At 40.4% G+C, this 18,725-nt stretch overlaps 1 protein-coding gene across 12 annotated transcripts in view; it reads right to left on the bottom strand.

Annotated features, from left to right (window-relative positions):
- The window catches only part of ANKRD44 (ankyrin repeat domain 44), a 216,592-nt gene that overhangs the window by 13,087 nt on the left and 184,780 nt on the right, over positions 1-18,725 (bottom strand). For all 12 annotated transcript variants that reach the window (XM_034785283.1, XM_034785278.1, XM_034785277.1 and 9 more), the window contains 8 exons: positions 12,357-12,435; positions 11,102-11,219; positions 10,023-10,239; positions 9,156-9,243; positions 6,708-6,791; positions 3,907-4,052; positions 2,805-2,887; positions 1,219-1,301 (listed from right to left, as the gene is read on the bottom strand). In XM_034785283.1, the coding sequence (XP_034641174.1) occupies positions 1,219-1,301; positions 2,805-2,887; positions 3,907-4,052; positions 6,708-6,791; positions 9,156-9,243; positions 10,023-10,239; positions 11,102-11,219; positions 12,357-12,435 (898 nt within the window). The remainder of the gene's footprint in view (positions 1-1,218; positions 1,302-2,804; positions 2,888-3,906; positions 4,053-6,707; positions 6,792-9,155; positions 9,244-10,022; positions 10,240-11,101; positions 11,220-12,356; positions 12,436-18,725) is intronic.

The following is an 18,725-nucleotide window of genomic DNA, read 5'->3' on the forward strand; positions in this document are numbered from 1 at the left end:
CTGAGGGCAGTTCGCTGTGCATCCCCATATAGACTCTGTGTGTGAGGTGCATGCACAGGCCAAACGGGCTGCTACCAAACAGCCTCGCACGTGAATTGGCGCCCCCACAGGGACTCTACTTGAAGAAAAAGAAAAAGTTATTGCTAGCTTTCCTTCATCAGATCAAGCCAGGAGAACCCATTCTCTCAGCCATAAAATCTGAAAAAGGACCAGATTTCTTCAGGACCCATTGTGGGGTCCCCTTTCCTTGGGGGCTAGGAAGGAATTTTTCCCTTACCACCAGGTTGGTCAAGACAGGGGGAGATTTTTTTATTTTTTTTGCCTTTCCCAAAGTAGGTTTGGAACCCAGTGGGGTGGGGCAAGGCCAGAAGATTAAGTTATAGTGTCACAATTTAGTATATAAAATGCAGGACAGATGTCCAGTGCAATGGAAGGATTACAGTTATTGGATAAAATGGATTGGAAAAGGATCTGAAGGAAAGTATCCCTTAAGGGAGCTGAAGGAGGAAGGTTCGGGGCTCCTATGTCTGGTATAGTGGGGAGCCAACTCTCCTCCTTTTCTAACCCCCCTTTAGCCCTCATATGAGGGAAGGAGGCGAGGTCCAACCAGGCTGGAGATTATGTGGAAGTGATTAAGGAACTGATGATGACCTGCACTGTACAATTTATGGCCGGGTACTTCCAGATATTTTAAGTGAACAAAGTTGCAGCCTAATTAAGCCACATCCACTGCCTCGTATCTTTCTTTTGGTGTGGCTGGACAATGTGCGGATCAGATCCTAGTACTTTTCTAAAGACCATAGCAGGGAGGGAAAGTGTTGCTCTTCTTTAACTTACTTGGTTTAATCTGCAAGGGATAATACTTTTTTTTTTTTTTTAAGACATTAGGAGTCACATTCAATACAACAGGCTAAGATTTCTGCTTTATTGACTGGAAAACCTATGTTTGTTTTTAAAAGAATAAAGCAGCTGATCTTCACAGAAACACCTTATACTACATGCTCCATAGGACTAAATATAGCTCAAGATATTTCAAAATTCAACAGTTTTCAGATATTCTACCACAGTGAAACATTTTAAGATTAATTTTTTTTAATTACACACTTATGAAAAATCTAAGTAACGTTAACTTGAAATTCCAAATCTGAATTTTCTGGTAAAAACAATACATAAGAACACAAGTGAATAAATAGTAAAATTATTTCAGCATTTACTTACGTCTGCAATGCATTATTTTTTGCATTAATAAGGCTCTGTTCTTGGATCTTGTCAAGTATTAACAAGGCACATTTTTCATGACCCTAATATTAAAAATAAAATAAATAATGTTAATTTGTAGAGGGTTTTAAAATTGAGGCAATATAAATTAAAAATCCAAATCCAAATTAAATGCATTTAGAATTACAAACATGCTTCTGAGTTTATAAAAGGGTGCATATTTGATGAATGTCAAAGGCCAGGAGAGACAGATTGCAGTCCCTACCATTATTACTGTGTGAATTTTAAGTAATCCAAATGTGCCAATTGTGGCTTTTTTCCCTTTAAAACACTGCATGTCTTATACATATAGACCCTACTTTAAGCTGTATTTGAATCCATGTCTTCATGAAACAGTAGTGATCTTTTGAAAGAGCAGTTAACTGATTGTATATTTTTTAAAAATAAATAAGCAATATTTAGCACTAGTAATAGTACTTCTTTGACCTTTCAATGCCTGATTGCTTATGCATTTTAATTAGGCAAAGAAACTTTAAATAATTTTTTTCAGTTAAATAGTGAAGAAGTATTTTCCCTCTGTATGATAAGGGCACTATTGACAATTAAACTTTCCAAAGATTTTATTAAATAATGCAAAATTGGGCCACAATTCTGCAACTTCTTCTGCATACATGCAGGGGTCAGCCTGGGCAGAACAAGTTGCAGGGTTGGGGCTTTGGAGTATAGGTGTCTAGCACAGCTGTCCATTCCTTGAAGGTGGTCCAGTGCCAAATGTACCATATTAAACACCTGATATGAGATGCTAACAAATAAAATAGCTGATGCATCTTTATAAATTGGGGAGGGGTGTACAGTGGGGTATGGCAAAGAGGTTTTGAACAAACTTGATCACTATTAAAACTCCCACCTATCAAAAGGTGCAATCGGAAAAAAAAAAACTGTTAAGGGAATGAGAGCATTTCTTTCTTGCTAAGCCAGGTAGTGGCAGCAGAAGACTAGGAGGAGAGAGGAGGTGAAGCCTACTGAGGTTACTAACAGGGCTGGCTCCAGGACCAGCTCAGCAAGCAGGTGCCTGGGGTGGCCAACGGAGAGGGGCGGCACATCCGGCTATTCGGCGGCGGGTCCCTGACTCCCTCTCGGAGCGAAGGACCTGATGCCGAAGAATGAAGCAGCGGCGTTAGAGCCACCGCCGAAGATCATGATCACAGCTTTTTTTTTCTTTTGTTTTTTGCGCTGCGTTGGGCAGCAAAATCCCTGGAGCCAGCCCTGGTTACTAAATATGTGGACACAGAGCCTGGAAAAGAAAACCATGACCTAACCTGATCTCTGCTGTAATCTTGCTGGATAGGCCGGAGAGCAAGCCAACTCTACTACATTTCCTCCCCACCCCCACCCCCCAAGTTTGCGTACATCACAGCTTCATTGCACTCAGGATTTCATTGGCCTGAGAAATGAATGTCTTCAATACTCTGCCAAGGCCTTGTTTTAAATACCTCTTCAATGCACACACATATATAGTATATAATGCGAGTCAGTGTGTGTGTGTGTGTGGGGGGGTGTGTAGTCTACAAAGTTCCTTAACATACTTTACTGCTAGCCAAGTGCAAGGGTGTATTCAAGTCCTTATCCTTTACAGTCAGATCAGCCTTGGCACTGTTCACCAAAAAATCTGAAATACAGAAACCAAAACCATAGGATAAATCCTACAGACAGATGCACATGCAAACTGCAAAGGAGAAAATTAACTCCAATCTCCATAATATGTGCACACAGTACTGTACGTGGTCAAATAGATCCTTATTCTATATAAACCATACAAATGCGGAGGGAAAATTATCAATGAACAAATTGTAATTTGTGCAGTTAATCAGCAATCAAACCAAAGCTAACAGCTGGTTGAAAATGGAAAACTGTTAATTAAATGTTCACTTTACCCAAAATTGTCAGTTCAAATGTATTCATTTTAATTTGACTGATGAAATCTGCAGCATCAGAATGGCAGTTTTGGACTGAAACAGTCCACCCAGTTAACAACTGTGGATCCTGCTTTGAAAGGATTAAGTGGGTTCTGCTGACTCATTATATCTTTGAGGGGGATAATGGGTGTAGCAATTCAGGATATGGGCTACACAGTCAAGTCTGGAGAGAAAGTATGAGTTAATCTTTGTTATAGGGTTTTTAAAAAAAACAATAAGTCCAGACTCAACTTACAGTTGCCCTTTCAAAACAATATTTTGCACTTCAAAATAAACATTTTTTAATAATTTAACTACAAAAGATTACTCTTCATCTTCCTGCTAGAAGGAGATTCTATTGCTCTGTATAATCAGGGAAATTAGACAAATGAAGGAATTAATACCAAGAGCACTTTTTAATCACATGCTACACAACTTTTGGCAGAAAAATGGGCACTGTTTATCTGTTATTGAAACTATTTGCAAAGTGAAATGAAAACAACTGACAAGAATTCTGGGTGCAATAAACATGAGACTTTTTAAAAATATGAAGCTAACTTCTTTTTACCCATTATATAAAATAGATGGACACACATTTAGGTATGTACTCTTAGTATCTCTTAGTATTTTAATTATAATCCCCAAGGGGGAAAAAAATGATAAAGCATTTGGATGGGTAAGCACAGTAGCCTTCATTTTCTTTCAAGATTTACAGAAGCAAGTAGGTACCTACCTACAGCACCTGCATGTCCATTTTCAGCTGCCATCATAAGTGGCGTTTTCCCTGAATTATCTGCAGCATTTACCAGTGCATTGTGATTTAAAAGAAGCTGCAAGCATTCTACATGATCAGCAAAGGCTGCCGCATGAAGTGGAGTTCTAAGAGAAAAAACAGCATGATTATAGCTTTAGGATATTAAATGATCTATAAAGAATTACAATATTGTTGTCCCTTGTAGCCTTAAGCAGAACAGTACAAGAAGTTTTGAAGCTTTTTTCCTATGAAACTTGAAACTTAAAACTCTCAACAAGGCAAGTTAGGATGCTACTCTCATATAAGCAATAAAGATAACAGTTGCCTCCTCCATGTTTGTACACGAAAAGTCTAAAACTGGCAAGCATCAGGTGGATGGAGTTGTGGACAAGCTCATAAAAACAGGATGTTTAACTTAACAGAACATACCGCACAATGCAAAAAACTAGCAGACCTCCCTAATATTCCTGATTTTTTTAATAAGCTTGTGACAGAGATAAAATATAAGGAAAATTTGGATCTGGCCTTCCTGTTATTAAAAAAATGCTACAGTATTCTACCTACAGTAATGACCTGAAAACTGCAGTAACAGTACTGTAACCCATAATGTTTGACAACATTACTGTAAAGTGTAGCGGTGATTTTATAAGGTTTGTAGCTTATTGTAATTTTGAGAGGATCCCACAACTCTAAGAATGGGTTCTCTGTCTCCACATGTTAAGACTGACACATTTGGGGGGGGGAAGGAATTGGGGGGCAGGAATTGTTTCCAGCAGTGTCTGATGATTGGGTGTTCTTGTTTTGTTTTATGACTGTTTTTGTTTTGTTTTGCCTTTTAGCTTTATTGTTATCTGGAAAACTTTGAGAGTGAGGTATTTAATTTTAATTATATGACCACAATTTTATTTGTTGTAAGGGTACCCAGAGCATGCAATGGGCAGCAATTCAATTGTTATACAACTTTAACAAAACGAAATAAATACATAGTGTGACGTTGCACTCCATATGTTTTATGGAAATATGCTAATGAGTCTGAATATAATGTAACTGGAATATGCTTTATGCAAAAGGTCTCTTGTAAGATATCATTACAAAGCTTATAATCTACTGAGTGTGTTCATCCTATTTGTAAGAATGTATCATTCTTGTATCTGAAGCTAGAAATATGAAGTATTACTCTGAGGTCCTACTGTAATTATGCAAAGTGTGGGCCATTAATGGTGGCTTAGGATCTTGATGGCTCCCACTGACTAGGACAATTGGTTGTGAATGGGTTTATTTACCTGCAAGTCTTCCTGTGTACATGACTTGGGTAATGAAGAATGAGGTCTTACAGTGACATGTGACCATGATACCGGAATCCATCCACCTGGTGCTTTTCCATTTAGAAGGAGGGGTTGGGACCGAGAAAAACAAAAGATTCCCGCCTGGGGCCAAAGCTATAAAAGGGGGTGGAACAGAACAAAGGGGGCTGCCAGTCATGAGAAATCCCCTAGTTACCACCTGAGCTGGAACTAACAAGGACTGTACCAGGGGAAAGGATTGGGCCCAGACGAAGAAGGAGTCTAGTCTGTGAAAGAAGCTTATGAGGGTGAGATTTACCTGTATTCAGTTTCTTAATGTATTAGGCTTAGACTTGCGTGTTTTGTTTTATTTTGCTTGGTAACTTACTTTGTTCTGTCTGTTATTACTTGAAACCATTTGAATCCTATTTTTATACTTAATATAATCACTTTTGTTTATTAACAAACCCAGAGTAAGTGATTAATACCTGGGGGAGCAAAGAGCTGTGCATATCTCTCTATCAGTGTTATAGAGGGCGGACAATTCTTGAGTTTACCCTGTATAAGCTTTATACAGAGTAAAACGGATTTATTTGGGGTTTGGATTTCATCTGGAACTGGGTATCTGGGTGCTGGAGTTAGGTAACCTGCTGAGTGGTTTTCAGTTAAAGCCTGCGGAGGCATGGTTCAGAGTCGGGTCTGTGTTGCAGCAGGCTAGCGTGTCTGGCTCAACTAGGCAGGGTCCTGGAGTCCCAAGCCATCAGGGAAAACAGTCTCAGGTAATTTCAGCACATCAGGTGACAGTCCCAAGGGGGTCTCTGTGACCGAAACCGTCACACATAGAAATACACTGAGGAGATTTTCACTGCCCCCAAATAAATTAAAGATTTGGGTGTGTCCATGACCCAGCTGATCCCATCTGTCATTCAGAGTCCGTAGTGTATTTTGTTTAATAAGAGTTCTTTTAGAAGTTAAATACTTTTCTGTCTTACAAATTATGGTCTTGCAAAACTGAATGTGCTTAAATGTTTTTGCTTAATCAAAGCCTATGTGAGGACGCATATATAGTTCTACTCTTGTTTCATAACCCCTGTCAAGTGCACTCTTAGCTTACAATTTTTATGTTTTACAACTAGGAATTAACGCAGCTTTTTCATTTGCCCCAAACTGGAGTCTACTGTTTCCTTTTAACCATATACAGCAATCTGAGAAGGGGAGTAAAAAAAAAAGCTTAACTACCACCATACTGGGTTCCAGTGAACAGCCCTTAGCCCTGGGCATTTTAAAGAAAACAAAGTCATATTTATTTTGGTAGCAATGTAAAATAATATTCTGTCTTGAAGTGGATCACCACTTCCTTTGTTAAAGTTCAACTTCTGTGTCATCAGGAGCTGCTCTGACAAATATTAGCCCAGATTAGTTGCACAAACAAAAATTAAGATCTTAGACTGATTTGTGAAGGTGAAATGCATTCTGTTCAAGAAACTGAACTCTTACCTTCCTTTGTCATCTTTACAGTTGACAATGCTGGCATCTATGGCCCCAATGAGCAGTGAAGCACAATTTTCATGATCATTGATTCTATAAAGGAAAGAACAATTCTTTTTAAGGAAGAATGTCTAACTGTTTTCCACTCTGCCCATACACACTTCCTTTCCCCAACTGACTGTACATTAGTATTTCTTTCTGTATATTTGTAAGGTGTCCCAATTAATTTTTGCTTTAACAGTATGGGCCTGATCCTAGCTGCTATAAATCAGTGTAACTCCATTACAATCAAATTGCAGCTACTATTTTGGATTTGTAAAAAGCAACGGAGGGTCCCGTGGCACCTTTACGACTAACAGAAGTATTGGAGCATGAGCTTTCGTGGGTGAATGGCCACTTCGTCAGACGCAAGATTTTGGATTTGAATCACAAAAGAAAAATAGACACTGGTCCTGCAACTGGCTGTGCACAGATGATCCCTTCAACGGAGCTCCGCCGACACAAAACAAGCTGAAGGTTCAATGCACTGACTAAACCTTAAAGCAAAACAAAACAAAAACCAAACACACCCCTTCATATTCAACTGGAACACTTGTCAAGGTTTAAAATGGCTATGGGGAATCCTTCTCAGAAGTAACTCCGAACTAGTGGCCCTGAGTGAACTCCCCAAAACTTCTTTAGACACTTTAAAATTAGTTTAAACTTAAATCACATATCTGAGCCTAGGCAACGCTCAGATGTGTGGGCTTAAGTGAAAGTAACTTTATTCAAACATTTAAAGTATTCACAAAGTCTCACTATTTCCAAGGAGTAGAGAGGTTGGGGGTGGGAGGGCGAGAGGAGAGAAATAGCGGTCTGTATTTGGCAAAACATTGCAACACCAAGCAGTTTGTCTCCTGGATCCATCAGGCCTTTAAGCTGAGAAGAATGTTATCCCCTTAGTCTTTAATTAAGTTTTTAATGTTTAAAAATATTAACTGTAATTATTATATGTAGCATATGCCATTTTATAGTTAATATAGAAAACTATTTTTTCATAGAATACGGTCACTTTTTAGTAACCTTTTAATCAAGCCACTATTTCTATAGAAATGCTGTCATTTTATGGATGACAATGACCTCTATTATCTTAAACCCAAAGAAAAGTTTATTGAGTTTTGGTCCCTGTCTCCGGATTGCTCTACTGGGGAGAAGGAGACCATGTTTTTTTTTTTTTAAAAGTGACCATTTGGGGTTCAGATTTTATATATCAAGTTTCAGTCAGAAGTGGTTTTATTTTAAGCAGGTTTTTGAAGGGTTCTATTTTTTTTAATTTATCATTTTTATTATTAAAAAAATCAAGGTTTAGTTTAGGATGAACAAACAGATCATACCAATAGAAAAGCTGACAATTAACTAGAGAAGTGAAAGCAGACCTCTGTACATTTATATAGAATCCACACATCAGTCATTTCTGGGAGAAGATAATTATTCTACCAGCAGAATGAAGAGTTCATAAGTCAGTAATTCTAAACCTCAGCAGGAATCATGAATGTGTCTGTTTGATTCTATAATTCTTATTGATTTTTCTGCTGGCTTACCCCACTCAAAAAGCACATTCTTCCAAAATACTGCATATGCTTTGCCCTAAATTGAGCTAATTTTTTCTGAGTGTAACAGGCAAATTTGGAGCTGGCCTGTGGTAATTTATTGACAGTGTATGTTGGCCTAGTTATTGGGATGTTTACTCTATGAATATGCTGGTTTAACTCAATAGAAGTCTGTCTTAAATACAGATAGGAAGGAGATGAATGGCTCAACGCAGCCATCTATTAGTAAACACTTCGGAGTTGTTAAGGCACAATGCCAGAACTGCCAGAGCTTTGATGATGCTGCCTCCATCTTCAGCCAACCTACAAAATTGGTTTTGGCCAGGAATGGCCAGAACCTGGCAAAACAAAAGAACAAAGAACTGTAGCAGGGTTTAAAGAGGGATGCTCTCTCTCGGGGCAGAGAGCGCTCCAGGGAACCAGACTCAAACCAGCCTCCTCCCCAGGAGCCTGCTGGGGGTGTCTCAGCATGCGAAGCCTGCTTAGGTCGCCATTAGGGAATGCCTGAACTTGAGGTAAGGTAAATATTTGTGTAAACTTGTTTTAAATCCTTTTTTTCTCTAATGCTGCACTCAGAGAGACCAGAAAGGGGACAGAAGTGCAGCTTGCCCTGTAATCGTGAGAGTGCAACTTCAGGCCATTAGATGAAAAGTGTAACAAATTCATTCAAACTGCAGTAATTCATATGGCTATTGATAGCTCCAGTTTTTCACCACAAGGATATGTACATTATCATCATCAGATCTAAAAATCATTTGCTAGTACTATTATCTCTACACCCGGCTAACTTTATTGTTCTCATTCTACTCATTTTCTGGATATATCCTTAAGCAAAATAGTCAGATTTAATATTGATATTTCTACTTACACGGCACAGTGCAATGGAGAGAAGTTATTACCATTAAATTTGCGGAAATATTTCTGTTCCAATAGTACCTCTATGCAGTTTTCATTACCTACAAGAGATCAGATGATTTATTGTTAAAAAAAGCAAGAGAATAGTACATTTTCATATTAAGATCACATGTGCACTGCATTTTAGCATTTGAAATAAGCTAGGCTGTACTGCATATGTAAGTTCTTATGCAATAAAACGTAAGGCACGTGAGATACTTTTAGAGGTGCTGTGAACTAGACCGATATCTAATTTGGGCGCTTTTTTTTTTTTTCTTTTTTTATAAAGGTCTCTTGTGTTTTCACATTGTGCTATGACACTTTGCAAAATAGTCTTTTAGATCTTCAGAGATGGTCAGCCATCTATCACTCTGTACTTAGAAGCTTAGTCTTCGACGTACAGCCCCAAACCACCCTAATGAGAAGCCACTAATGCAAGCCTGTTGTACTGTGTGTACTACAGTAACTGGAGGGATAGTCTCATGCACCAGTGTACAAGAGGTGACTCTTATAGGATGGAATCCTAGTCTCAGTGATGTCAATGGGAGATATGCCATTTATGTTAAAGGAGCCAGATTTCATGCCCAGCCTCCAAGGGATGGCTCCAGTGTGCATCATGACTGAGGCATGGACCTAGTGGCTGACTCTGAAGCAAAGTTGCTGTCTTGCTGGAATTTCCCTGCCTTTTGACTTGAAGGATAAATGTAACAATTTCTTGCTACAACTTCAAAAGGCAAAAGGAGAGAATCTACATCTCAAACTTTTTATGCTGCTAGCCATTTTACTATTCTACTTCCTAACACTAAAGTTTGGCAAAAGGTATAAAAAGAGAAAAGCTTACCATTATAACAAGCCCAGTGCAATGGTGTATAACCTTGATTATCTTTGAAACTACAGTCCTCTTCTGACAGTGCAATCTGCAGTAATTCACTTAACCAAGTGGCATGACCATGAGCTGCTGCATAATGAAGAGGTGTCCTGCCTCTGGAGTCTTTACACAAGATAGATACTTCTTGTTCCAACAGCATTTGAACGCATTCCTCATGCCCGGTCATAATCTGTTAACAACAAAGAAGTGAATCAGCAGGTTGATATAGTGTCGGCACTGTGACAAAGGATTTGTGAGCTACGTGATGTGCTTTTGAATACTGGGTGGAGGTTGCGCTCCAGGAAATTGGTGAGAAGCAACTTGCTCCTGAGTGCCTCTTTATATTGAAAAGCACTAGTACCAGCTTCCAGTTTACCTGACCTCACAGTTTGAGGATGAACACCTCCAGTGAAGTCAGGTACAACTTAGACCATTAGGAGTTTATGGCTGAACACGGAGATTCTTAGAATAAAGGGTGGAGTCCTGAAGATCCTATTTGAGTCCAACTGAATGGGAGTCAGTCAAGAATGAAACCACAAATACTAGGGAAGAAAGGGTGAGTGAGGAGCAATAACAACATTCTAAAATATTTGATATTTTTGGTAAAGCTGCTCCAGTAATCCAGCTACTGCTATCACATCTGCTGCCTCTGACACTGATTTATCTCCTACAGTATTTTAATCATGTTCATATATTGTTATCAGTATGGAACTTTGCTTTATGCAATGGTTTCTATTTTGTACAGGTATTTCCAGGACTCTTATGGAAAACTGTTCACTACATGGTCATATTTACATGTAACCCTACTAGCTCTCTCAGCAACTGCATCTTGACTGAGGAGTTTACTCCTAGAAGAGATTATATCTAGCCCGAATTTCATTGCCTCCCACTCAAAATTTATGACTCACTTCTTTAACCCAATCTTCCCATGCTGGTTAATATTTTCATTTATTTACAATCATCTCTCCATTTAATACTCCTTTGTTCATAAAAGAAAAGCCATAACCATCAAGTTAATGTGCATAGTTAAGGGTCATAAAATTAATAGTCACCCCTCGATGTAAAGCTGTGCATCCCAGGAAATCGGCTGCATCTACAGATGCTTCTTTTTCAAGTAACAAGGAAACAGCATCAATGTGCCCATATGCCACAGCTAGCATCAGTGGGGTTCTAGAAAATGAGAAGTAATCACAGCTTTAAGAACACATGCCATTTCTATTGATAACTTATCCTTTGGGGAAGAGGGGCACCAGGAATTCCTGCCATTTTCCACCACCATCTTCATGCCCTATATTCATCTATATAACCCAAATTAAGGTACTTTTGTACAATTTTATTGTTAAGCAATGCAACAAACAAAATCATTATTAACAGAGAAACACATATCTGATTTATAGGCAGTTTACATTGCAGCATCATTCAAGCCAGTCCATGTTAAAAATTTGTTCTTTAATAACCCATGATTATAACAAACTGCAGCAGAATATCAGCCTCATGATAAACCACGAAGCTCACTTGTGTAATCACCCCCCCGCCAGGTATTAAGGTAACTATTTATGTAATTTTTAAAAAATCCTGGGCAGAATTGTTTAATAAGTGGGAGAAGCCAATTGTATTTAGTATCTCATTTGCACCAATCATCCCTCAGCCAGACACTGGAGCAATATTTCTTCCACTTCTTTTCAAAATGGGATTTATTCTCTTTTTGCTTTAAGGTGATGGTTCAGGGACTGAAATTGATGCCCTTTAAAAACATGGCATTCATCTGTCTGTGTTTTCCCAGGTGAAATTTTAAAGCCATTCACAATTTCCACATTTAGAATATATAGTACTTGCATCCTCCCTCCATAAGTACCCTTTAATAAGAAGTGAAAACCACCATCATATACATCAACTCCAATGTAAGTGTCATATTAAATTAATAGTCTGTCCAAATTCTCTGTCCCAAAAGACCAAGTATGTCCTAAAATATCAATGTTTTGGGAGGGATGAGGATCTCCCTAGAAACAGTTCAGAAACTTATCAGTTTTTAACTGAATTTAGCTTTAAACATCTCAGAAGAATTGCATAAAGATTGGGGTAGCATCTAAAATTAATAAGTAATGGTTTCCTAATGTTTATTCCATGGCTTTGATCGACTGAATGTGTACTTTGTAATGTTTGCCAAATTCTATGAGGAAAAATTGGAATGGTGCAGGAGATGTACACAGTACTATATTCAGTACTTCATACAAGTACCTATACTGTGAGCAATTTATGGAGCTGCCGTTCATATCACAGGACTGTATCGAAACAAAGAAAACTTACTGTCCTTTGGCATCTGTCACATCAGGGTTGTCTGCAACTTCCAGCAACAGCCGCAAACATGGTGTGTGACCGTTGATGACTAGAAAGAAACAACACATATTTACCAGTCTGTAAACATACGAAAACTTATGAAACTAACACAAGAACTGCAGTTCAGACGGTTCCCTCAAAACACCTATGGCAGGGAGATTTATTTAAGGTGGGAAAAGACATTCTTCAATGACAGAAATGAACAGTCAGGTAATTTTCACTTAGCTTGTGCTAATGAAATTGTGCTCTTGGTTCTGACTGCAGCAAAAAGAGGAGGTTTTTTGTTACATACAAAAATCACAAACAAGCAACGCAAAAAAGTATCTGATATTTTTTGAGTCACATCTGAGAAGACCCCTACCAAAGGAAGTAACATTTCAGAATCCTGCAGATTGGATGAGACAATACTTTTTATTTTTAATGCATTGGCAGTTACATGAGAAAATCTTATTATTGTTGCTTGGACCTCTGTATGCTGTTCCTGGGACACCTTAATGCTACATGCCTCCACAACTGGCACCCAAGAGGCGTAAGGACTGACTGGAGACACCCTCAGAGTTTGTCCCTACAAAACAGGGATGAGGTAACATTGGTAGAGGAGTGAGGGAAGCTTGTGCTACTGCTCCCCACGTTGTTCCTTGGCAGCGGGACATCAAGTGTCTCCCTCCACCCCCCATTGCCAACCTCAGACCTTTCGATGGCATAAGTATAAAGAATTCACCAATTCTCAAATAAATAATTTTTTGTAAAAGTAAATTTGTTTGTCTCAAGGCTAGTTTCTTCTCCCCGTCCCCTCCTACTTTCCCCACACCATTTGGCCAAGATTGTCAAAAGTGATTAGCGGTTTTGGATGCCCAACCGGGGACCTCAAAGGAGTCTGATTTTAAGGAAGTGATGACAACTTGCCCTCTGACAATCGGGCCCCTTTAAGAGGACTCAAACTCGGCACCCCAAATCACCCTCATTTCTGAAATTCTCAGTCTTGATCATCGAAAAATGGCTCTCTCTCAGTTCTCAACAGAGAGCTCCAATCTTCCTCTCATCCCTCCAGGCCCTTTCCTTAGCCAGTGGAGGTTGGATAAGACTCTTTGGATCCTCACAACACAGTTAGCAGGGGGTTACAGTGCACAGTGATTTGAGGCATTTTCTTGTACGTCAGTGCAGAGGGCTAACCAGAGCCAAGAATTCAACTTGAGTTTTTCCTCTGTTTTTCTAGTTTAAATCTAGTTTAGATTCTGGATGTCAGAATCATAGAAGATTAGGGTTGGAAGAGACTTCAGGAGGTCATCTAGTCCAACCCCTGCTCAAAGCAGGACCAACACCAATTAAATAATCCCAGCCAAGGCTTTGTCAAGCCAGGCCTTAAAAACCCCTAAGGATGGAGGTTCCACCACCTCTCTAGGTAACCCATTCCAGTGCTTCACCACCTTGCTAGTGAAATAGTGTTTCCTAATATCCAACCTAGACCTCCCGCACTGCAACTTGAGACCATTGCTCCTTGTTCTGTCATCTGCCACCACTGAGAACAGCCAAGCTCCATCCTCTTTGGAACCCCCCTTCAGGTAGTTGAAGGCTGCTATCAAATTCCCCCTCACCCTTCTCTTCTGCAAACTAAACAAGCCCACTTCCCTCAGCCTCTCCTCGTAAGTCATGTGCCCCAGCCCCCTGATAATTTTCATTGCCCTCCGCTGGACTCTCTCCAATTTGTCCACATCCTTTCTGTAGTGCGGGGCCCAAAACTGGATGCAGTACTCCAGATGTGGCCTCACCAATGCTGAATAGAGGGGAATAATCACTTCCCTCGATCTGCTGGCAATGCTCCTACTAATGCAGCCTAATATGCCATTAGCCTTCTTGGCAAAAAGGGCACACTGCTGACTCACATCCAGCTTCTCATCCTCTGTAATCCCCAGGTCCTTTTCTGCTGAACTGCTGCTTAGCCAGTTGGTCCCCAGCCTGTAGCAGCGCATGGGATTCTTCTGTCCTAAGTGCAGGACTCTGCACTTGTCCTTGTTGAACCTCATCAGATTTCTTTTGGCCCAATCCTCCAGTTTGTCTAGGTCACTCTGGACCCTATCCCTACCCTCCAGCATATCTACCTCTCTCCCCAGTTTAGTGTCACCTGCGAACTTGCTGAGGGTGCAATCCATCCCATCATCCAGATCATTAATAAAGATGTTGAACAAAACCAGCCCCAAGACTGACCCTTGGGGCAATCCGCTTGATACTGGCTGCCAACTAGACATCAAGCCGTTGATCACTACCTGTTGAGCCGACAATCTAGCCAGCTTTCTATCCACCTCATAGTCCATTCATCCAATCCATAAATTTGTAACTTGCTGGCAAGAATACTGTGGGAGACCATATCAAAAGCTTTGCTAAAGTCAAGATATATCATGTCCATTGCTTTCCCCATATCCAGAGAGCCAGTTATCTCATCATAGAAGGCAATCAGGTTGGTCAGGCACGACTTGCTCTTGGTGAATCCACGTTGACTGTTTCTGATCACCTTCCTCTCGTCCAAGTGCTTCAAAATGGTTTCCTTGAGGACCCGCTCCATGATTTTTCTGGGGACTGAGGTGAGACTGTAGTTCCCTGGATTCTCCTTCTTCCCTTTTTTAAAGATGGGCACTATATTTGCCTTTTTTCAATCATCCGAGACCTCCCCCGATTGCCACGAATTTTCAAAGATAATGGCCAATGGCTCTGCAATCACATCAGCCAATTCCCTCAGCATCCTCGGATGCATTAGATCTGGACCCATAGACTTGTGCATGTCCAGCTTTTCTAAATAGTCCTTAACCTGTTCTTTCACCATTGAGGGCTGCTCACCTTCTCCCCATACTGTGTTGCCCAGGACAGCAGTGTGGGAGCTGACCTTGTCTGTGAAGACCGAGGCAAAAAAAGCATTGAGTACTTCAGCTTTTTCCACATCATCCGTCACTAGGTTGTCTCCCCCATTCATTAATGGTCCCACACTATCCCTGACCTTTTTCTTGTTGCTAACATACCTGTAGAAACCCTTCTTATTACCCTTCACATCCCTTGCTATCTGCAACTCCAGTTGTGTTTTGGCCTTCCTAATCACACCTGTGCATGCTCGAGCAATATTTGTATACTCCTCCCTAGTCATCTGTCTAAGTTTTCACTTCTTGTAAGATTCTTTTTTGTGTTTAAGCTCACCGATTATTTCACTGTTAAGCCAAGCTGGTTGCCTGCCATGTTTGCTATTCTTTCTGCACATGGGGATGGTTTGTTCCTGCACCTCAGTAAGGCTTCTTTAAAATACAGCCAGGTTTCTTGGACTCCTTTCCCCCTCATATTAGCCTCCCAGGGGATCCTGACCATCAGTTCCCTAAGGGAGTCAAAGTCTGCTTTTCTGAAGTCCAGGATCCATATTTTGCTACTTTCCTTTCTTCCTTTTGTGAGGATCCTGAACTCAACCATCTCATGGTCACTATTTCTCAACTGAAGAAAAAAAAATTAAATGTAACCCTTACAATTTTACAGCTCTTACAGACCTGGAGAAAACCTCTCTCAGTTTAACACATTATGTTTTTGCAGGGCTAGAGACTGAAAACATGTTTGCTTTTTTTATCTGTTGCAGGACTTGTGTTTACACAATCCACCAAATGGATGATACAGCACTGGATTTTTTTTAATTTTTTTTTGCGGGTGGAGGGAGAGGGGTTGTTTTTAATTGCAATAATTTCTCCACCATGTGATCCTGTTCCCATCCTAACAGGAGAGTTGTTCCTTCTCACTGCCTGGTTTCCATGGGCTGATGCAACAAACTTTTTGTGCACAATGCCATGTCACATTGTGCTGGCTGAGAAACTTGTACACATCATCACGGCTTTAAATTGCATACCCAAAAATAACCTTCACTGCTCTAGCTACAAAAATAAGAATTTCTCTGATATTTACCATTAAGTAATGGCATAGGCAGAACATGTAAACAACTCTGCAGTGCAAATGAGTCACTGCTTCACAGTAAAATCTCTCCTTCAGTAGGAACTAGAGAAATCAACACTTTTCACACCAATGTGTGAAAAGGGTTTAGGCAAATGATCAATAGAACAGACACTCCAAGATGTTACTTCTGTTAGCACTGCAGAATCCATACACCTCTGTGAGAATGACCTCTGGACTCTGTATTAGCTTGTGCAGTTACAACAGAATTATGAACTACTTCTGAATTGCAAAAATCTTTGATACTGGTGATGATTCACAAGCCAGAACGAATACTGCTTGTCCTTAACTCAGTTTGCAACTTTGGCAGTTCGAAAAATTCTGGGCCTGATTCAAAATTGCATTACTCTAATTTTATGCAGGCTTTGCTCTGTTGATTTAAACAGCATGAAACCAGCATAAGGCTGCAGAAAGGCAGAAGTGAATCAGGTTGTTTTTTGTTTTGTTTTTAACTGAACACACATGAGATTGAGTCACTGAAACACAATGAACATGGAAAGCAGCTATGCCATTTGCACAAATAACTTTCCAGAGTATGACCACATTTTAACGGAGAGAGGGAAACCTTCTATTGTGACCATCCTCATTACTGCAACATTACAGAGAGGTCAGGCAGACAATCCTTAATCCCTGACTATGTTATACAAATAGAATCAGAGGTTTTTGGTGGCAGAGTAATTATGTTTTTTCTATCCAAGTAAAATACCAAACTCCCAGGGTGTCTTTTGAGTCTGCAGGAGTTGACTGTGAGCACAAGTCTTCACTAATGCTTCTGTCACATCTTGAAGCTATAATGATTTGCCAATCTCGGGTTGAATGTGCTCTGGTCTTTGAATAATGTGATGTCATTTAAATACAGCAATTTTTAAATGTCACAATTAATGGGAAGGAGTGTGGAAGGGCAGGACCCCCTCTGATTGTGCAACTCCAGATACCATGCTCCCCCTAGATGAAAAATAACAAAAGGCTAATGCCTGAAGAATTTTAAAACATCAGTACCACAAGGCTCTGCCTCTTGAGCTAACATTACTGCTGAAGCTAATGGAGAGTCACTAACAGTTCTATCCTCTTTTCAGATGTTTAGCCACTAGAAGGTAAAATCATTGCATGTTACTGAATCATACGTCCAACTTCAACCACACCACTTGTCTCCTTTACTTTTCTGAGACTAATCCCATGCTCAAAGGATAGTCAGGTGCTTAAGAACCTTTCTGACTTAGGCCTAAAGCTTTGAGCAGTTCTGATATATTCCAACCAATCGAAGGGAGTGGATGCAGTCGACATTGGGTGCATGCCAATACATTACAGCTGACAGGAAAAATAATACATTCAGGCTGAGTAAGACTCAGCTGCAGGCTAAAAACCTGTGCACTAGCTGCCTAGATGGCAACTTGGGACATCTCCAGCCCACCAGGAGCCTTCAACATGATAAGGCGGGACTCTGGTAGGTATAGATACACATTGAAAAATATGAGCAATAAGAAAACATACTGTAATTTTCAGCGGCTTTAATAGGGCATGGACTTTTTGAAAGAACTATAAACATATGGAAATAAAGCAGGAGGCACAATTTGAAGATGAGGTGAAAGGAAAGGAAATCAAATGACATCAATACTTATGGCAAACGTATACACAGAGCATGATCTCTCAGTGCAAATCTTATGTGCATACATTACATTTAATCATGGCGTTGTAAGGCGTATATTCTCCTCTTGCACCACATGCACTATTAATTCTATACAGGAATTAAAGTATGTGGTATATCAAAAGGAAATTATACCCTTATATCTGCACTCAGGGCTGCCTCCAGCGTTTTTGCCACCCCAAGCGATGGAAAAACAAAACAAACAAACAAGCAAGCCGCAATCGGCGCGGCACTTCGGCAGCAGCTCCACCACGCCGCTTCATAATTCAGCGGCAGGTCCTTCCCTCCGAGAGGGACCGAGGGACCCGCCGCCGAATTGCCACGAAGACCCAGACATGCCGTCCCTTTCCGTTGGCCGCCCCAGGCACCTGCTTGCTGTACTGGTTCCTGGAGCCGGCCCTGTCTGCGCTGCATTTTACAGTCTACACTCAGTGACACATTAGACAACCATCTAAAAGACACACTTCTTTCAAAATAAAGATTCGGTGACTTCTGATAATCAGTTTGTGCAGTTGCCATACAGCTCTTCTTTGCTGCGCTGTGGCAATGTTACTATATGCATCTTTGATCCACAATTTAAGAAGGTCCAAAGCATATTGTTTAATGCAGAGGTGGGCAAACTATGGCCCGTGGGCCATGTCCGGCCCGCAGGACCGTCCTGCCCGGCCCCTGAGCTCCTGGCCAGGGAGGCCCAGGGGGCGGTTAGGGGCAGGGGGGTCCCG

Source organism: Trachemys scripta, chromosome 11 (genome assembly GCF_013100865.1).
Source record: "Trachemys scripta elegans isolate TJP31775 chromosome 11, CAS_Tse_1.0, whole genome shotgun sequence".
In the NCBI taxonomy this organism is placed as follows: domain Eukaryota; kingdom Metazoa; phylum Chordata; order Testudines; family Emydidae; genus Trachemys; species Trachemys scripta.